Here is a 22,102-nt window from a genome sequence, read left to right as displayed (position 1 = left end):
CGATCGCATAAGCTCGTCCGGCCTGGCCTACGGCGGGATGAGCTAACAAGACAACTGTATGTTGTTTCTGAGGCATAATATATTGAAAAGCAAACAACTTCACTAGCACTTTTCCCACATCATAATTTGCTATATGACGTTCGTGTTAAAGTATATCCCATAATTAACTTCATAAAGTTCAAGAACCTTCCCTTTAAACAGGTCAACCCATTCAGGAAGAAACCTCCTGCTGTAGCTCATTCTTTTTGCCGGGGTTCCCATTGCTTCTCTCTGTGCGTCCTTCAAAATGACTCGACTGGAAAAACAGAATGGGTCCAAGCTCTTTTGTTCAACCCACGATGGCGCGAAATGTTATTTGGTTTCATTCATGCGGATGCTTGACTTTTGAGTACGATATCGAAGTCTGAGCTTTCAAGCATCTAGCAAACCTGGTCACGGGACGATAATCGCCGAGACGTCGCGAATGAGACCCTCTGCCTGCGTAACACGGTGGTTTCTGATTAAATCTATTGCTTGTTTCGTGCATAATGTGCACTGTGACCACACGGAAGAAGTACTTACAGAATAAAAACGTTTTGATGAAAAACTAGGAATCTGTAAGACAGACGCTACGTTCACACTGCAAGGCTTAATGCTCAATTCCGATTTTTTTGTGAGGTCGTTCACATTAACAAATATATGCGACTTGTATGTGATCCTCAGTATGAACGAAAAGCGACCTAAAAGTGTTCCGCATGCGCATTGCAGGATACGACGACGTCACACGCAGTGAGCATGGCCAGTGTTTACGGAAGTAAAACCGCCCGGTTGCGGTATGACTCATCCAATCTAGCTTGAATAGCTGCATCCCCCCAAATGGAAATCAGCTCCCTAACCTCTGCGTCCTTCCATTGAGAAGATTCAGAAACTTCACAGCCCGAAGCATCCCTCGCATTGATGTCATGCGCAGGGGCGCAGATACGTTTTTTGAACTGGGGGGACAAAGCTGCCAGCAAACCAACCCCAACCCCGATATGCCTGTCAAACTTGTTGTTAGTAACCATAGCAACCAAGCTCGAGCTCGCAACCTGTGCAGTCTGCGCAGCTCAACCAACCGAATATCAGTCTTTGTTTTATGTGAGTTGTTGCAACTATATGTATACACTGCTGTGCACCTCAATAAACCGAATGGTAATTAGTCTTTTGATTTTTCCGTGAGGTTTGCCTTATGCAAAGAAAGACAGCATAGACGTTTTTTCCTCCCTATAAGTGGGGGGGACTGAACGAGGTGAATTTAAATATGACTCGTCCCCCCCTCTATCTGCGCCCGTGATTATGCGCCATGTTGTTGTAACTTTTTTTGAGAGACCCGCCGCCTACTTCAGCGCAGAATAGTGACGTTTGTGGCTTGTTGATGACGTGAAAGTCGGATGAATGCGACCTGACGGTTCAGACTGAAGTCGCATATGAAAAGAGCGGATAGGAATCGGAATTAGCACCACATATCCAAACGGCCTGGGTCGGATTTGAAAAAATCGGATCTGTGTCGTTCATATTGTCAATAAAAGATCGGATACAGGTCACATATGGGCGAAAAGATCGGATTTGAGTCACTTCAGCCTGCAGTGTGAACGTAGCCTAAGAGAATACGCCATGACAAAGACTAAAAAATCCATAAGATTTACGACTTGTCCTGATGGGCTGACAGTTCTGTGACTCGGCTAACTGCATCTTTTCAAACAACTGTGCATGTCTCAGAGCAGCATCAACAGTCAGAGGACAACGCTATCCACCCTCTTCTACATACATGAGCTCACAGGTGGTCAGGATTGCCTCGTGTTGGTGTGACTGGGCAGACAGGAGCATTATCCCGCCCACTCAGAGAACACAAAACTGGCTGTGCTCTTGGTCTCTGATGACTGTGGCATCGTCAGGATTCGAACTCGGAATCTCAGGATAATCAGAATCGAGGTTTAAAATCTTTAAGATTGTGAAACATTTTAACTAGGAATCTGTTAGCAACCTTAAACAACCCAATTCCAAAAAAGTTGGGACGCTGTGTAAACTGTAAATGATTTGCAAATCACAGAAACCCTTATATTTCATTGACAATAGTACAAAGACAACATATTAAATGTTGAAACTGAGACTTTTTATTGTTTTTTGAAAAATACATGCTCATTTTGTTTCAAAAATGGTTGGGACAGGGGTATGTTTACCACTGTGTTGCATCACCTCTACTTTTAACAACACTCTGTAAACGTTTGGGAACTGAGGAGACCAGTTGCTGTAGTTTTGAAAGAGAAACAGTGTCCCATTCTTGCCTGATTTACAATTTCAGTTGCTCAACAGTTCGGGGTCTCCTTTGTCATATTTTGCACTTCATAATGCAACAGAAGTTTTAAATGGGAGACAGGTCTGGACTGCAGGCAGGTCAGTTTAGCACCTGGACTCTTTTACTATGGGGCCATGTGCAGAAAGTGGTTTGGCATTGTCTTGCTGAAAGAATGAAGGCCTTCCCTGAAAAAGATTTTGTCTGGATAGCAGCATATTGCTCTGAAACATGTATATCATTCAGCATTAATGATGCCTTCCCAGATGTACAAGCTATCCATGTCATGGGCGGCACGGTGGTGTAGTGGTTAGCACGGTTGCCTCACAGCAAAAAGGTTCCGGGTTCAAACCCAGCGGCCGGCGAGGGCCTTTCTGTGTGGAGTTTGCATGTTCTCCCCGTGTCTGCATGGGTTTCCTCTGGGTGCTCCGGTTTCCCCCACAGTCCAAAGACATGCAATTAGGTTGACGTGGGGCGGCCTTGGGCTGAGGTGCCCTTGAGCAAGGTACCGAACCCCTGACTGCTCCCCGGGCGCTGTGTGTGGCTGCCCACTGCTCTGGGTGTGTGCATGCTTTTTGCACCTTTATTGGATAGGACAGTGTAGAGACAGGAAATGAGCGGGAGAGAGAGAGAGATGGGGAGGGATCGGGAAATGACCTCAGGCCGGAATCGAACCCAGGTCCCCGGATTTATGGTATGGCGCCTTATCCACCTGAGCCATGACGCCCCCTGTCCCAACCATTTTTGAAACAAAATGAGCATGTATTTTTCAAAAAACAATAAAAAGTCTCAGTTTCAACATTTGATATGTTGTCTTTGTACTATTGTCAATGAAATATAGGGGTTTCTGTGATTTGCAAATCATTTACAGTTTACACAGCGTCCCAACTTTTTTGGAATTGGGTTGTTTAAGGTTGCTAACAGATTCCTAGTTAAAATGTTTGCATGTGTTCACTGCTTCAGATGGGTTAAATGCAGAGGATGAATTTCACTGTGCTTGAAGTGTGCATGTGACAAATAAAGGTTTCTTCTTCTTCTTCATGTGCACTAATGCACCCTCATACCATCACAGATGCTGGATTTTGAACTGTGCACTGATAACAAGCCGGATGGTCCCTCTCCTCTTTAGCTGGGAGGATATGGTGTGAGCATATATTTATCAAAAAACAATAAAATTGCTCAGTTTCAACATTCGATATGTTGTCTTTGTATTATTTTCAATGAAATACAGGGTTTCCATGACTTACAAATCATCGTATTCTGTTTTGCACAGTGTCCCAACTTTTTTGGAATTGAGGTTATAAATACTGTGGTACATAAAGTATTGTGATGATTTTTTTTTTTTGTTACATCCTGAATTCAGGGTAAAAATGTCACTTCTCTACTAGTCGCTGTAAGAATTTCATTTGAATTGAACTTAAAAAAACAACTCACAAACCAGTTTACTTCCCTGAGAATACTGTATGGTTTTTTTTCTTTGTGTGTGTGTGTGTGTGCGCGTGTGTGTGTGTGTTCAGTATGGTGGTATTTACAAGGTGGCCTCCTGCTCATGTTGGATTTTGGGGAACCAATTCATGCTATCCTCAAAGGAACCCATGTCTAACTTTCCCAAAACCTTGCTGTTATTCCTATAAAGTCTCATCTCCTCCCACATATTAAAGGTGGTTTCAATTCCTGGTCTGGAACGTCTACGTTTTAAAGCCAGACAGTGAGGAAGAGTAAAACTGAAAACATTGAAATGAGTGGGGTGCTTACCACCATGCCCATGCCCGTGCTGTGAACCCCGGGGTGTTTTATCACACAGTCTGAGGACTTCATGCACTTGGTTTTCCCTTTAAAAACAGTGAACGGAAGAAAAATCACTGTTATGAAGACACATCAGACTTTAAGAGCAGTCGGATCATCACTGACGACTCAGATTCATGAGAAACTCAGATTAAAGATTTAACCACAAAGATGTCAGAAAAGGGATGTAAGCATGAAAACACAGAAAAGGAGAATTTAAAAAGTGACAACCACAAGAAACAGATTTCACCAGGAAAAAAAAAAAACTATAAAAAGGTTTTAATAAGAAAGAAAAAAGGACTATCACATAAAACTTTAAAAGCATTTAACCAGCAAAAGAAAATTCACCACAAAACAATTAAGAAAAAGATTTAAGCATAAAGAAAAATTTTTTTTTTTTTTAAAGTGATTTAAATACAAAAAAAAATGGGGGGGGAGAATCAAAAGTGGGATTAAACCACAGGAAGAGTGAGTGGGCAATTTTACTTATTTATTTTTTATTCCATGTCAGCACCTGAGGCTATATTGCGGAAAGAGATTTCTAAAAAGGTATTATAATTACTTTATAAATAAATAATTAAAACAAAAAGTTGCATAAATAAACAACTAACTAAATGAATTCTTCAAACACACGACTCAAATTCTAAAAAAATTTGTGGTGGCAGCTTGTTGAAAACATCACCCAAAGTATTTTTACAGTAAAAAAATAAATAAATAAAATAAAGTTCAACCGCAGAAAGATGAGGATTTAATATCAAAAAAGAAAGATAAAAGGGAAAAGAAACAGGCATTTAACCAGAAATAAACCTCAAAAAAAAAAATTTGAAAAATTGGATACACACACAAATAAATGCAGGATTTAACAAAAATAAATAAATAAATAAATTAAAACCCATCAAGAAAAATGGCTCATTAGCTAGAAATAATAAAAAAAAAATGATACAAATGGATTTAACTACAAAAAAAAAGAATCATAAAATCGGGATTTAACTATTCAAAAATATAAATAAATAAGCCATTTAACCACAAAGAAAATTCAGAAAAGATGTCAAGACAAAGAAAGAAAGAAAGAAAAGAAAGAAAGAAAGAAAGAAGCATTTAACCAGTAATAAACCTCCAAAAAAAAGAAAAATTGGACCCACATTCAGATAAATGCGGGATTTAATCCCCCCCCCCCCCAAAAAAAAAAAAAAAAAAACACAAAAACACCAAGAAAAATGGCTCATTAGCTACAAATAAAAAAATATACTAACGGATTTAATTACAAAAAAGAATCCTAAAATGGGGATTTAACTATTCAAAAATTTCCAAAAAATTAATTAAAAAATAGCCATTTAACCATAAAGATTATTCAGAAATGTAACTACAAAAAAAGAAAAGAAAAAACAGGCATTTAACCAGAAATAAGCCTTAAAAAAAATCTGAAAAATTGGATCCACATACAAATACATGTGGGATTTAACCACCAAAAAAAAAAGAAAGAAAAATGGCTCATTAGCTACAAATAAAAAAGAAAAACAAATGGATTTAACTACAAAAAAAAAAACATAAAATGGAGATTTAACTATTCAAAATTTTCCAAAAAAATTATTAGCCATTTAACCACAAAGATTATTCAGAAAAGAGATGTAAATACACAAAAAACTTTAAAAAAAAAAAAGAAGGGGGAATTAACCACAGAAAAAGACTGCTTTAACTACCAAAAAAAAGGGAGGGGAGGTTCATCTCCGAAACATAATATTTTCATTGGTCACATTTCTGTAAAACTCCAGCAGGAGCTTGTTCTGTCCTGCTGCACGGCGCAATATGGAACTCTGCTGAACTCAGCTGTCCTCCAGACATGGCTTTTCTTCCTCAGAAGGAATTCCTGAAACAGAGCTCAAACATTCGTGTACATCCTTCCAGACAGCATAAACATGGAACGGTAACGTACCACACTGAGCGCACATGGGGAGCTTCTGCACCGACACACAGAAGTAACAAAACGCTCTGTTCTTCTGTCGCCTGACACGGAGAGCACAAACAAACAAAAATAAAAGCAGCTCATTAGAACAGGAAAATCAACACCTTCCTGGCACACTTACGTCTTCTATCCAACAAATCAGAACAAAGAAGAAAAATCTCCTGAAAGTCGTGTTGGTCAGAGCAAATCCACGAGCTCACCTCAGACACTTATCACAGTCCTGAAAAACGACAAACAGGAAGAGGTAATGAGAAACTGAGAAACCATTTCACTGCTCATAACACACTATCCATCACTGCAACATGGAGTGGACTTTGGGAATCGTACCCTGTTAGGAGACATGTCAAAACATGACGTGTTCTTATTAGTATATTAAATAAAAGATCGTACCATGGCCGAGTTGCACGGATGCTTCGCGATGTCGATGTGCTCTCGGTTGGCTCGGATCTGTTTCTCTCGCTCCTTCCGGTTTTCAGCCTTCTTGCGAGCTCCTGTCTTCTTCTTCGGCATTGTGGATGCGAGGAACTGGGCTCTAGGACACAACTACGGAGACAGAGAACCTTAAAGAACACTGGGTTATTAAATACGTGTAGATTATACTGTATACTGTACACACGCTCACTAGCTCTAATATCAGGTATAAATGTAATTCTGTCTCTCTGTGTGTGTGAGTGAGGGGTTGCATTCTTGGGTTTCAGTCACATGACTTTTCTTAGAGATTTCACATCTGGTAAAACAGCTGGTGGTCGAGCAAACCAAAACGGCTGCCGTAGTGCAAACAACTAGCGATAATTTATCAGAGTACGCTTGTAATCTAGAAGCCACTGCTCCCTTTAGATATATTCAGAAGATTGCTATGTGCGATGGAATCGACCCCTACAGTCTGGGAAAGAAGGATTTGTCATACGATCTCGAAAACTACCCTTCAGTCGAGTTCCCCGACATCTCGAACTATCTGGTGTTGCAGACGTCCTTCTACACCGCAAAACAGATGAAAGCGTGGAAGAGTATGGAGGCTTACAACTTTTTTGTATGTGGCTGGGTAAAGGACCTCGGGATCAAGTTGCCGCCGAATGAAGTGGAAACAAACAGCAGTTGGCTTGATTCTCACTTGTGCTGGCTCTTATCTCTCAGCTAAATCATTCACAAAGATCATCAGAAACTCCTTTAAAGACCTGGATCTTAGTTAAACAAGATGGAGAAGTGATCACGGCGCATTGTAACTGTACGGCTGGGGAAGAATTCTGTTGCGACCTTCATGCATATGGACTTTGCGAGGAGTAAACAAAGAAACAGCTGGGGACTTTAGCGCTTCGTGACTAAAAAAAAAGTACCATAAAATAACAACACATAGCAAGAAAAGTACTTGGAAAACACTAAGGCTGTAGCTGAGAGGGAAATACAAACCTTTCACCAAGTGATCACTGCAAACTCGAGCGTGCTTCGACTCGGCTCCCTTCGATTTCAGTGAGAGGTTCGAAAGCCACCTTTCTCGACGTCTTTTTGTGAAATCCTGTGTTCGTTCACCCTTTTAATTAGTTCACGGGGAACCCTGAAGAAACTTTTATCAGTTTCACAGTTTGACTGATTCGAACAACCTAAAACAATGCAAGCGTAAGGCATTTTTCATGCGAGCAATGCACCTTCTCCGTACAAACGCTTTGTCAACTGAGCTTTGGTAGACCACCAGCTAGAGTTTTGAATAACTAATGAGGTGGATGTGACGTCACGTGAAACCCAAGAATAGATCACTGTTTCTCAACCACTGGGAAGTGCCATCTAGTGGGCCGCAAGTTTTTTCCGAGTTGAAGCCGATTTTTAGTCGGGTGCGATTATTGTGTTGCATCCGACATCACATCCGCCCTCATTAGATATGGAAGACATGAAGTGGTGGTCAGCTAAGCTCAATGTTCACAAAGCGTTACTATCATTGTGGTGCCTTGCTAGTCGTTAAAATGCCCTACACTTGCGTTGTTTTGGGCTGTTTGAATCAAACAAACCATGCAACTGATAAAATTTTCTTCGAGGTTCCCTGTGAAGTGATAAAGGTTGAAAGGGGAAAGGATTTTACCAAAAGACGACGAGAAAGGGGGCTCTTGAACCTTTCACTGTGATGGAAGGGAGCCGAGTCGAAGAACACTCGATTTCGCAGTAATCACTTCATGAAAGTTTCGTAAATTCCTCCGATTTATTTCGTTTAGATTCACAAATCACTCTTCTCACCATTTTCCGATATTTCATGATGTTTTGAAGTTCAGGAGATTAGGGGTCGACCGATAATCGGCCTGGCCGATATATCGGGCCGATATTCTGCATTTTTAGGGTTATTGGTATCGGCCATAATTTCCACCGATATGCCGATAATGCCTTTTTGCAGCCATTTCGTTCCTAACGCGACTGTCACTGCACGTCCTTTCCTGCACTCGCCTCTCTGAGTTCAAGAACACAGTCCCGCCCACCACAACATCTGATTTGTTTGGCACAAGCGATATAGCCAATCAACACACGTAGCTAACCGCTGTGAACTGTTTCAAGCCGCCCCCTCACTCCGACTTCCGTTCTCTGAACAGACTCTTAAGCCAAGTTTACATTAGACCGTATCTGTCTCGTTTTCTTCGCGGATGCACTGTCCGTTTACATTAAAACGCCGGGAAACGGGAATCCGCCAGGGTCCACGTATTCAATCCAGATCGTGTCTGGTCCGGTGCTGTGTAAACATTGACAGGGATTAAAGCAAAAAAAAATCCTGAGCCTGAACTTTGTCGACACAGGCAAGAAACTAATATATATATATATATATATATATATATATATATATATATATATATATATGTGTGTGTGTGTGTGTGTGTGTGTGCGCGCGCCTGGTATGCCCAACTTCTTGCACCAATTTCTAAATGGCTTGCCATCTCGCCCAGTCTCCTCCAGCCATGCCCAGCGCCATTTATTTTTAACACCTTTCTCTAGGGTCGTCACATCTGCCCCAGAGTTCACGAACTGCATTTTGCCCACGCCACCATGCAATTCCGTTTTCTCTCTCTCTCCCTCGCCCTTCTCTCCAACACAAAAGTTCATTTATTTTATTTTTTTTACTTTTTACCCTCTCTCCGTTGAATGGAGCCGTAACGGCGTGAGGTGACTTTCCGTGTCGATCTTCAGCACTGCACCGCATCGAAGCAAGGAAGAAATGAGAGGAGGGGGTAAAGGCTTTCCTTAGACCCGCCCCATTCTTCTTCTGATTGGCTAATACTGTCAGTTTCAGAGCGCTCCTTTACTACCATTGGCTGACAAACACAAGAGGGATTTCGACGGTCATTTTTTTTTTTTTTTTAATTGCCGTCAATTTATTTTCGATTTATTATTTTTTTAAATCCACGGGCAATCACTACAAACCGGAAATCCGGCATGGTGCCGGAGAACTTTAATCCCTGCATTGAGAATACGCGGATACGCTGTGCTGAGCTCTAGCTGGCGTCGTCATTGGACAACGTCATTGTGACATCCACCTTCCTGATTCGCTGGCGTTGGTCATGTGACGCGACTGCTGAAAAACGGCGCGGACTTCTGCCTTGTATCACCTTTCATTAAAGAGTATAAAAGTATGAAAATACTGCAAACACTGATGCAAATACTGCCCATTGTGTAGTTATGATTGTCTTTAGGCTTGCCATCCTTCCACTTGCAAGTGGTAAGTGATATGCACTGGGATCACACACACAGCGGCTCAGTCCCGAATCACTGCTTGTGCGCTATACTCGCGCGCTCTGTGAGCTGCGCAGGGCCGGAGTGCGCACCCTCCAGAGGGCACTCGCTGTTCAGGGCGGAGTGATTTGGAGCGCAGGATGCCTGCGGAGCCGAGCGTATCCGTGTATTGGTGTTGCTGTGTGCACGCTAATCGTTTTAAAAACGTTAATCTGATGATCCGCTGATACGGTCTAATGTAAACACCACCTTAAAGGAGCAGCTGCTCCTTTTAACATGCAGAGCAACTGTGCTTCCTTCACTACAATATAACCCTCCTAAATTGGGAATATTAGGCTTGGGCATTAAAATGTAGATGGTTACTTGTTAAGTTGTTACATAATAGGGAGTGATAGCCTACTTTATGTTTGATTTTACTTTTTAAAAAATGCTGCAGGCAGCTCCCTACACTTGATTTGTTATTTAAAAACTACTTGAAGTTGGTAAGTCTTACTTAGTTCTTAGTGTAAAAGAATCCAGAGTATATTTTCCACTGAAAATGGTGAGCTGTAATATAGTAGAGAGTGATTTTTTTTATTGGTGAATATTTATTTTATTTCTCATTTTATTCTAACTAATGTTTGACTTTATTGTACAAATGCTGCTGGCATCTCCCTGCACAAAATTTCATGTTCAATTTTACAATTAAACATACATTTCATGGATATGAAGGTCTGTGTCAGTGTGTGCTATGTTTAATTTCATGTGAATTATAATGTTTACATTTATCGGTTATCGGCATCCCAATTCCATAATAATCGGTATCGGTATCGGCCCTGAAAAAAACATATCGGTCGATCCCTACAGGAGATGCTTAAGATGCGTTTTTGTTTACTGTTTGATCGTGATTGCTATATTGTAAACTAACTTTATATATAATATGTGTCATACTTAGTGATTTCCTGAATCACTTTCAGGGTGTCTGCAGGTTTGTCCAAGTTAAATTTAAGACTTTTTCATACCATGTTCCAAAAAAAATTAAGACCAAATCTAAAGTCACGCAAAAACGTACTCTTTTGAAAAAAAAAAACCTATATAATTTAATGTAACTTATTGCTCTTGTAAATATTCACCAGAAAACACTATTCTAGTAGAAGTACTTCATTTCTTTTCCTTGACAGACATTCACACACTCAGAACACAATATAAGGATCGGATAAACTTCTAACTATGTGACAATCCGAATGCAGTCACAACGTTTGAATCCAATGTAACGATGTGAAAATGTGAATGAAGTCTCACACACAGAATCCAATGCAACGGTTTTTTAAAATTATTATTTTCTCTGCTTGGGGAGTCACACTGTAACCAGAATTGTTCAATTCCATCTTTGGTCAAACAACAATGCAGAAAACAACAGTTAAACAATGTGAATGCACGTACGCCTGAAACTTCGGCTCACTCACTTGAAAGGTATGCTCACTTGCACTTCTTAAAACACTTGGAACGATACCCACACACAAACAATACTATTCTCTCACATGCACGCAATAGAAAATATTCTCTCTCACACACACACACAATATTCTCTTACATAAACAAGACAACACTCTTACTCATTGTACAGTACAATCATTGTTCGAATGTCGGACGATGGTAGCCTCGCAGATCTATCCTCTTCTCCACGACCGTTAGTGGTGGCAGCGCTGAAGTCGGATATTTGAGGCTGATGCTCGCGGCCTTTAGCAAAAGCAACGTGCTTGGCGCTCTTCATATGAGAGTCCACCGCTCTTATCCCCATTGTGCCCGACTTAAAAGTCTTACAGCCACCACGAGTATTTTGCATCTTGCAGCCAGTTATCATTAAATTTACATTTACCCACTGTGGCTCGGACTACCCTCCATCAACAGATCAGGCACTGAGCAGTTGTCAAGCATGCGTGTGTCTAGCAACCGGTGGATTCGGAGCCTGCGTGGTATAATTGTGAGCATCAAAAACGATTAAACTTTTTCCCCATCCAAAGTGTACCACATTTTAACGATATGACTGAGTAAAATCTCCATAAATTTAAGATTGAAAATTTAAGACCACGGGGTTTGAAATTTCAGACAATTTAAGACTTTTTAATGGCCTTATTTTAGGAAAAGTCAATTTAAGACTTTTTAAGGACCCGCGGCCACCCTGCGTATGGAAAAAAATGACGAGTCAACTACGTTGTTGCTGTTATTATTACTGTTGGTGGTTTAGTAGTAAAATTAAGTGCTGCTCGGAAGCATCTATCATCATCATCATCTCGTTTCATCTTCATCCACTTATCCGGGGCCGGGTCGCGGAGGCAGAAGTCTGATACTTCGTTACACGTAGCCGGGTATTTATGAAAACGGGTATCTTCTCCTCCCCATACTAGAAAATAATTCCGTTTACACAATGCTCAAAAACAGCCAGGGAAGCCTGTCAAAAACATGTCAAACAAATAGAAAGCCAACGAGAAGGGACCGTCAGATCACAATGCTAAAACTCCGTTTTCCCCATAACATGGAGAAAACGGAGTTTTCACAAATCTCCACTTTGCCCGGAGTTTTCGAAAGCAGCCGTTTTCAGTGACTGAAACCTCCGTTCACGTGTAAACGATGGGTGCAACTGCATAAATAAATATCCGTTTTTATAGATACCCGGCTACGTGTAAACGGGGTCTGAGCATGGAAGCCCAAACTTCCCTCTCCCCAGACACCTCAGCCAGCTCCTCGGGAAGAACACCAAGGCGTTCCCAGGCCAGCCAAGAGACATAGTCCCTCCAGCGTGTCCTGGGTCTTCCCTGGGGGGACATGCCTGGAACACCTCCCCAGGGAGGCGTCCAGGAGGCATCCGAAAGAGATGCCCGAGCCACCTCAGCTGACTCCTCTCGATGTGAGGGAGCAGCGGCTCTACTTCGAGCTCTTCCCTAGTGACTGTGCTTCTCACCCTATCTCTAAAGGAGCGCCCAGCCACCCTGCGATGGAAACTCATTTCAGCCGCTTGTATCCGCGATCTTGTTCTTTCGGTGATTACCCAAAGCTCATGACTATCATCATTTCAACGCAAAATCGCTAGCTGCTAAACTTGGTCTACACAGACTGGGCACTGAATCCATGCAGGGTCTCTCTGCCTGCTGGCGGATCCGCACGTGACGTCACGAATCTGGATCAATCTGGCTCCAGACTCCCTTGGGATTTTTCCAGATGTGTTTTGTTATTTATTTTTTCCTGCTGTAGACAGATAGCCTTGTGCAAAATTATCCTTCTGGATGAGTGTGTAAAATGTATATTAAAAAAAAAAAAACACTAAATAGGTCCAGGATATGCCCTTTAACCCACAGGCTGCTCTGGGTATGTTGTATGCCACTCTGGATAAGAGCATCTGCTAAATGCCATTAATTTAATGTAATATGATGATGATGATGATGAGGGCGGCACGGTGGTGTAGTGGTTAGTGCTGTCGCCTCACAGCAAGAAGGTCCGGGTTCGAGCCCCGTGGCCGGCGAGGGCCTTTCTGTGTGGAGTTTGCATGTTCTCCCCGTGTCCGCGTGGGTTTCCTCCGGGTGCTCCGGTTTCCCCCACAGTCCAAAGACATGCAGGTTAGGTTAACTGGTGACTCTAAATTGACCGTAGGTGTGAATGTGAGTGTGAATGGTTGTCTGTGTCTATGTGTCAGCCCTGTGATGACCTGGCGACTTGTCCAGGGTGTACCCCGCCTTTCGCCCGTAGTCAGCTGGGATAGGCTCCAGCTTGCCTGCGACCCTGTAGAACAGGATAAAGCGGCTACAGATAATGAGATGAGATGATGAGCTGGAAAACACTCTCACCTGAGTCTTGACTCTGAGGAAGCTCAAACACTGTGTACAACAACAGAGAAGTTATAAATTAGCCATATTTACCTGACAGCATACAATCCCTCATAAGAATGACTGAGTTTTAGCTCTTTTTTTATATAAAACACTGTTTTACATTATTCTAGTTTCACTCAGGCGCCTGAGCTTTCTCCAAATACTAATAAAACCATAACACACACTGTAACATGAGTCACTTTCACAATTATATATATATATATATATATATATATATATATATATATATATATATATTTTTTTTTTTTTTTTAAGTTTAAAAGAAGTACTGTAACAAACATACCACACTGAACTGTTTCTCCGCACAGCTAGCTGACCTTAGACCGGAAGTTCCACCCTCGATTTTACTCCGTACAGGAAACTAATGCTGACAACCGAAATTAGTTCCGGGTCAGTGCAAGTAGCAAAATATTGTCCTAAATAAAACATTTATTGCAGATAAAAATAATAATAATAATAATAATAATAATGAATTAAAAATGTGGTTTGTGTAAAAATGCGACTTAACCGAATTTGAGCCAAATTATTAGACTTTCTCTAGCTAGTAACAGAAAATAAGACCTCTTGCACGACATAAATTGTATTCCGTGTTCAGAGTTTTACAAAGTATATATTATTCACTAAGTTGTAGATATTTATTATTTAAATAATTATAATTATGTTTTTAGAATGATTTAAATGGAGCTACGAGCGGCTTCGGGGTTGAGCATGTTGCCATGGTTTTACAAAACCCCTCATATGGACGACTCTACCCTGCGCTTGCCGCCATTGTTAGGCACTGTAAAACGTCAAAGAGTCCGCCATATTGGAAAGGTCCAAAGTCAAGCATATGAAATTAGCTGTAACTGTTCCATCCATCCATCCATTATCTGTAGCCGATTATCCTGTTCTACAGGGTCGCAGGCAAGCTGGAGCCTATCCCAGCTGACTACGGGCGAAAGGCGGGGTACACCCTGGACAAGTCGCCAGGTCATCACAGGGCTGACACATAGACACAGACAACCATTCACACTCACATTCACACCTACGCTCAATTTAGAGTCACCAGTTAACCTAACCTGCATGTCTTTGGACTGTGGGGGAAACCGGAGCACCCGGAGGAAACCCACGCGGACACGGGGAGAACATGCAAACTCCACACAGAAAGGCCCTTGCTGGCTGCTGGGCTCGAACCCAGGACCTTCTTGCTGTGAGGCAACGGTGTTAACCACTACACCACCTGCTGTAACTGTTGTTATGTTTAAATAGTTTTCACAAAATGTGCTTTGCTACAGAGATCGTGCATTTTTCTTACATTGCAGGTGACAAACATGGAGTGGGTGGCACTGTGGTGCAGTGGTTAGCACTGTTGCCTCAGAGCAAAAAGCTTCCGGGTTTGAACCTCATGGCCAACAGGGGCTTCTGTGTGGAGTTTGCATGTTCTCCCCGTGTCTGCGTGGGTTTCCTCCGGGTGCTCCGGTTTCCCCCACAGTCCAAAGACATGCAGATTAAAAGGTTTGTACAAGGATTGTCCAAGCCAGTGCATACTTGGTGCTGGTCCTAAGCCCGGATAGATTGGGGAGGGTTGCGTCAGGAAGGGCATCCGGTGCCAAATCAAATTTGCAGAACAAATCTGCTGTGATGACCCTTAACAGGAGTAGCTGAAAGAAGAAGCAGGTGACATATATGGCTACTCTCTCTCTCTCTCTCTCTCTCTCTCTCTCATTTCACAATGAACAGATAATGTGCTCTCAATAGAAGTGTGCATGAGGACTGTGATCCTGTTGGACACAACTATAAAGCTGCCTGAACCAGAGTTTTTTTTTTTTTTTAACTTTCACACAGGTGTGAGCAAGTGGTCAGATATGAAACTCATCTGACAAAGGAAGCCCATGTTCAGTAGCATACATTTCCAGCATCATTCATCCTTAGCAACTGCCTGGTCATGGTTTAAATTAGCCTACTAGTTTATATTTTGGGAAATGGAGCCAAATTAATTTGTCAGAAAATACTGTGGGAAGGTAAAAACAAAAATACTCCTACAACTGTATGGATTAGGAACACAATCCCATGCACATCTCTATTCAACGCCCTCAAGTGATGTAGCTGTGGTTGAGGAAATGTGCAAGCCAGGATTGACACACTTGGAATTTTTACATCCTTTTTTTTTTCATTGTTCCCCAGGCATAATGCTAAGGTTCATATTGAATTAAAACACACTTCCCATTTAAGGTTTATGGTTCATTTCAGGTTTATATCCAAATACAGGTACAAGTATTTGAAGCATTTGTTAGGACTGGGACTGTTTTGGCCTCTAGAGGCCGCTGTAATTTCCATCTTGTCCTGTTTGTTTTGGCCTCTAGAGGCCGCCACTGTGTTTTTGTGTTTGTCTTCATTGCCTGTTTCCTGCCCCGCCCTGTTCCTTAATTAGTGTGTGTATAAATACCCCTCTGTTTGTTCCCTTGTCACGGAGTCTTTTTTTCTATGCTATGCCTGTTAGTGCTGGTTCCCTCTGGTCCATGGGCCTTGCCTGTGTCTTTGTGGTTTTTGTACTTTGCTTACTTTTTGGACCTTTTTGAATTTTGTTTCTACCATTTTTGAGATCTTCTGAGTGTTTGCATTTTTGCCTTTTCTTTTCTTATTTTTGGACTTTGAACTTTTGGATATTTTTTTATTTTCCCTTTATCTTCTGAGCTTTTGGATTACTTTTGTTTTTTTGCTGTGGATTATACATTTTGTAAATAAACTTTTTGATACTTTTCTACTCACGCCTCTGCACTTGCGTCCTCCCCCTGGTGGCCTAGTGGGGGTTTGCTGGATTATCACACCAGCGAACAGGTTCGAATCCCAGCAAAACCCTAACAGCATTAAAGTGATACAGATTCAAAGCATTGTTTTAAATCAGGAAAGCTGATTTAAAACAATGTAATGAGTTCATTTCATTTGTTTATTATACAGGAAAAGATTAAAAGTCACAGTGACAGTTAAAAGGGCCTGACTCAGTTAAAACTGGTTTACAGCAGGTTCCTGTTCTGCAGCACATAAAAGACAAAGATCACATCACAGTACAATGAAGACAAAAATTGCATTGACAATATAAACAAAACATATTTAACGGTTATTCCATGAAATTGAGTCGTACATGAGCTGTTAGCTATAAGCTACCGTATAAGCCATATATGACGAGATTGAGTGGAATAACTGCTTTATTCTATCCATGTTCACTGGATTTTGAGAAACAGAGCATTTTTTATTTTTCATTTTTGCAAATTCAATAAATAAAAACTTGATACAAAATGTCCGACAAAATAATTTTTGCTTAGAATGTAAACAAACCAGCAAAATGACGGTAGCAACTTGTGAAAAATGCGATGATAATAATAATTCTTGAAAAATAAAAAAAGATATGTTCTTACCATCAAATACTTTCATTCCATATTTTCTCATCTCATTATCTGTAGCCGCTTTATCCTTCTACAGGGTCGCAGGCAAGCTGGAGCCTATCCCAGCTGACTACGGGCGAAAGGCGGGGTACACCCTGGACAAGTCGCCAGGTCATCACAGGGCTGACACATAGACACAGACAACCATTCACACTCACATTCACACCTACGCTCAATTTAGAGTCACCAGTTAACCTAACCTGCATGTCTTTGGACTGTGGGGGAAACCGGAGCACCCGGAGGAAACCCGCGCGGACACGGGGAGAACATGCAAACTCCGCACAGAAAGGCCCTCGCCGGCCCCGGGGCTCGAACCCAGGACCTTCTTGCTGTGAGGAGACAGCGCTAACCACTACACCACCGTGCTGCCCCATTCCATATTTTGTTGCGCTTTTTTTTATTTTGGGGGGTTTTGTTTTCGAGTAGAGTTTTTATTTCATCCTCGGTTGGTTCAATAACACGCTCCGCCATTTTGTTCTTCTCTACTCACAGTATATGAGCTGATAGCCTCATAGTAGAGTAGCCAACCAGAGTGCCCGATTGCTCATATGATTTAATTAAGGATATATTGAGTTTTATTGAGAGTTCAGACTTGTGCAAGTTGCAATTTAGTGAAGTAAAAACAAAAAAGAGCAGCATGCATTTGAGGCATTCAAGCAGTATTTTTGTGTTATCCATCCATTATCCATAACCACTTTTCCTGTGCAGGGAAAGCTGGAGCCTATCCCAGCTGACTATGGGTGAGAGGCGGGGTACACCCTGGACAAGTCACCAAATCATCACAGGGCCGACACATAGAGACAGACAACCATTCACACCTCCGGTCAATTTAGAGTCACCAGTTAACCTAACCTGCATGTTTTTGGACTGTGGGGGAAACCGGAGCACCCGGAGGAAACCCACGCGGACACGGGGAGAACATGCAAACTCCACTTGGAAAAGCCTCCATCGGCCACTGGGTTCAAACCCAGAACCTTCTTGCTGTGAGATGACACTGCTGACCACTACACCACCGTGCTGCCTGTGTTTCTGATTTTATGTGAAATTGCTAAATACAGGGTGATACTGTTATTATTGAAGCAAGATTTGTTTGATCAAACTGCTCTTTTATGTAATTTTCAGTGAATTATCACACACACACAAAATATTATTTATTGTGCTTTGTAAGCTTTATTTTCCACTGTTAATTGTTCCATGGGGTATGTTGTATGTGATGTGTGTGTGGGTAGGTGAATTGGATACACACTGATGTTTGTCACGAATGAACCCTGCAAAAAAATGTCCTATAGAAGTTCTCTCTAGAACTCTATAGAACTACCTCCGAAGAAGAACTCTATAGAGTTCTATAGAAGGTCTTCTATAGAACTCTATAGTTTTATATTGTATAGAAGAACTCTATAGAACTAACTCCGGTGTTAGGAGTTACAGTAGGAACAAGGAACAAGAAGTTTCTATAGGCTTTTCTCAGCGTTCTATAAAACTTGCCAAGTGTGGTTTTTAGGACAGAAAATTTCTATTAAAACTCAAGTTGTATAGGAAATCTATATTTGAACATTATTTCTTGGCTTGGTGTTTTTGTGTCTACTCAAGAATATTTCCTTTATATGATGGTAGTGGCACCACTGTTGGGTAAACCATACTAAAGGAACCGGAGAGGGCCCAGAGGACCCCAGACCATATACAGCTCGCTGGCATGCAATATGATTTGTCTTTTTGAACTTTAGGTTGTAAGTATGGCTAAACTGTCAAGACCATATCATGAAATTTCAGTGCCTCAGCCAATTGGTTTCAACTTAACTCATCTGATCACCAGAATTATTTGAATAAGAACAGCAACAACTTTATTCATCACATGCTTGTGAAATTCCTGTCTGCAGTTAACCCATCTGAAGCAGTGAACACACACTCAGAGCAGTGGGCAGCCATGCTAACAGCGCCCGAGGAGCAGTTGGGAGTTAGGTGCCTCTCTAAAGAGCACCTCAGCCCAGGACCGTCCTGTATTAACCAAACCGCATGTCTTTGAACTGTGGGGGAAACTGGAACACCCGGAGGAAACCCACGCGGAGAACATACAAACTCCACACAGAAAGGCCCCCACCAGCCTCAAACCCAGGACCTTCTTGCTGTGAGGCGACAGTGCTAACCACTACACCACCGTGCTGCCCGGTGGAGAAGGAGGAGGAGGAAGTAGGAATTATTTTTAAATACAATATGGATTTATTAACAAACAGGAGCTTTTTTTTTCGTTTCCGGTTGAGAGTACGTCGTGCGCGTTCTGGCTGCCGCTTCTCACTGGAGCTTTTTTATTTTATTTCTTTTTCTATTTTTTTTCTGTGTGTTTGTGTAGTTTGATGTTTGTTGGAGCGTTTTGTCTGCTGGTTGTGGTGTAGCTCCGGACCCAGTTTTGGGCGTTGGTTCCCTCCAGGCCTTGGTTCGCTGTGGGTGATGCCTGTGCTCCCAGCTGTGGACTGCAGTGAGCTCGTTGCTCATTTTACATCATGGTTGTCCAGCGCTCTGCACTTTAACGCTTGGCATGATGTTCCGAGCGATGTTGTTCGGTGGTGTCGCGGCGGCTGTGCAGGCGGTTTGGGACACACCAGCACTCTGCGTGCCGGAGCTTCTTTGCTCGCTTTGTGGATCCATGGCGTGGTGTTCGAGCGATGTTGCTGACGGCATCATGGCGGTGGTGCTGGAGATGTGGGACTTGTTTTCGTGCGCCTTTTGGTGGAACTGTGGCTGCTACACCACGGGAATTACATCCTGACCCCTACTTGGTGGACGTTTTACTTTTTATTATTTATTTATTATTATTATTTTTTTCTTTCCTTGTCTATAATTGTAAAGCGTCCTTGGGTTTTTTGAAAGGCGCTATATAAATTTAACTTATTATTATTATTATTACATGTAAGACATGCACAAATCATGAAATGATCTCATCTCATCTCATTATCTCTAGCCGCTTTATCCTGTTCTACAGGGTCATAGGCAAGCTGGAGCCTATCCCAGCTGACTACGGGCGCAAGGCGGGGTACACCCTGGACAAGTCGCCAGGTCATCACAGGAGGTTTATTTTTAATTTATTAAATTTATGCATAGCAGCATGGTGGTGTAGTGGTTAGCGCTGTCGCCTCACAGCAAGAAGGTCCGGGTTCGAGCCCCGTGGCCGGCGAGGGCCTTTCTGTGTGGAGTTTGCATGTTCTCCCCGTGTCCGCGTGGGTTTCCTCCGGGTGCTCCGGTTTCCCCCACAGTCCAAAGACATGCAGGTTAGGTTAACTGGTGACTCTAAATTGACCGTAGGTGTGAATGTGAGTGTGAATGGTTGTCTGTGTCTATGTGTCAGCCCTGTGATGACCTGGCGACTTGTCCAGGGTGTACCCCGCCTTTTGCCCGTAGTCAGCTGGGATAGGCTCCAGCTTGCCTGCGACCCTGTAGAACAGGATAAAGCGGCTACAGATAATGAGATGAGATAAGATCTATCTTGATGAGTATAAATCCATTAGCAGGATGCATTGTTTTATCTGTAACCGCTTATCCTGTGCAGGGTCGTGGGGCAAGCTGGAGCCTATCCCAGCTGACCATGGGCGAGAGGCAGGGTACACCCTGGACAAGTCGCCAGCTCATCGCAGGGCTGACACACACACACACACACACACATAGAGACACAGACAACCATTCACACTCACGGTCAATTTAGAGCCACCAGTTAACCTAACCTGCATATCTTTGGACTGTGGAAGGAAACCCACACGGACACGGGGAGAACATGCAAACTCCACACAGAAAGGCCCTCGTCAGCTGTTGGGTTCGAACCCAGAACCTTCTTGCTGTGAGGCGACAGTGCCACCTGGATGCACAATGACCTATCTTGAAATATTTTTCACTCCAAAGTATACTGCAAGTATTTACCAATATGTGTATATCACGGTGACAAATTTTAGGGACTGATCAACAGTACAGCTTGCATGGAAGAATGCTAAAAGAACCTGGAGCAGTAGTAGCTGCGGAATTGCTGGGTATATTGACCTGAGCTAGAGAGCTGGTTTAAAGGATCTGCTCATAGGAATTCTTTTCTATAGAATGTGCCTATAGAACTTTTTCAAAGATTCAAGATTCTAAGATTATTGTCAATTCACCAGAGGTGGACAGTAACGAAGTACATTTATTTGAGTACTGTACTGAAGTACACTTTTTGAGTATCTGTACTTTACTTGAGTATTTTTTTTGGAAACTTATGACTTTAACTTCACTACATTTGAAAGGCAAATATCGTACTTTTCATTCCACTACATTTCTATCAAGCTCCTCGTTACTATGAAGCGGCTTTGAAAGTGGATGTTTTTTTCTTTTCTTTTCGAAAGCATGATTGTTTTTTTCCGCAGGTGACACCGCTGGCGCGGGAACCGGGGGTGCGGGGGGTGTGGCAGCACCCCCTGGTGGTGGACCCTCAAAACTGACATGAACATAAAACTTACGTGAAAATATATTTGTTTATTTATTTGTTTTCATTTGGCTCTGCTGATTTTATATGTCATGTTTTAGATGTAGGATGATGAGGGCTACATTTTAGTTATTTAAAAAAGGATTTAATTAAAACTTATAACTTAATATGTAGCCTAGTGGACCATCAGAATTTTTTTTGTCGTGATGTTGACGTTCAGCTTTTCAGCGCGCGAAATTACAGTTTATCTAGAGCAGATGTAAAACCTGCGACTGTTAAACCACAGCTGTGCGCTTCTGCTTCTAAAATAACCTGTCCTTCGTAATCGTGTTAACTGAGAATTGTCATTGACAGACAGGCTTCAGATTCTTCCGTCATCACTCAAAAAAAAAAAAAAACGTCGTTTTTACGGATTAGGCCTATAAGTAGTAGGCAGTTTAACGAAATATTGCAATTGCAAGCTTAAAAGGATTTCGGACGCCTGATTGGTTAAAATGCAGGAAATTGCATCTAAGAAATATAAAATTTTCTGGGGGAGGACCCCCAGACCCCCCTTCAAAAAAATGTCCCAGGTCACGTCACAGCACCCCCTGCCGACAATGTCTTCCTGCGCCGCTG

General features: G+C 42.1%; 1 protein-coding gene across 1 annotated transcript in view; it reads right to left on the bottom strand.

The window, feature by feature from the left end:
* Positions 1-13,961, bottom strand: part of znf330 (zinc finger protein 330) — a 33,873-nt gene extending 19,912 nt beyond the window's left edge. Inside the window, exons 1-6 of the mRNA XM_060926506.1 lie at positions 13,908-13,961; positions 13,583-13,612; positions 6,450-6,602; positions 6,260-6,279; positions 6,030-6,100; positions 4,067-4,143 (exon numbers count right to left, since the gene is read on the bottom strand). Coding sequence (XP_060782489.1) covers positions 4,067-4,143; positions 6,030-6,100; positions 6,260-6,279; positions 6,450-6,569 — 288 coding nt within the window. The 5' untranslated portion in view covers positions 6,570-6,602; positions 13,583-13,612; positions 13,908-13,961. The remainder of the gene's footprint in view (positions 1-4,066; positions 4,144-6,029; positions 6,101-6,259; positions 6,280-6,449; positions 6,603-13,582; positions 13,613-13,907) is intronic.
* Between the last annotated feature and the right edge of the window lie 8,141 nt (positions 13,962-22,102).

Source organism: Neoarius graeffei, chromosome 7 (genome assembly GCF_027579695.1).
Source record: "Neoarius graeffei isolate fNeoGra1 chromosome 7, fNeoGra1.pri, whole genome shotgun sequence".
Taxonomy (NCBI): domain Eukaryota; kingdom Metazoa; phylum Chordata; class Actinopteri; order Siluriformes; family Ariidae; genus Neoarius; species Neoarius graeffei.
Note: the sequence above shows the minus strand (reverse complement) of the source record. Positions and strands in the feature narration are given on the sequence as shown.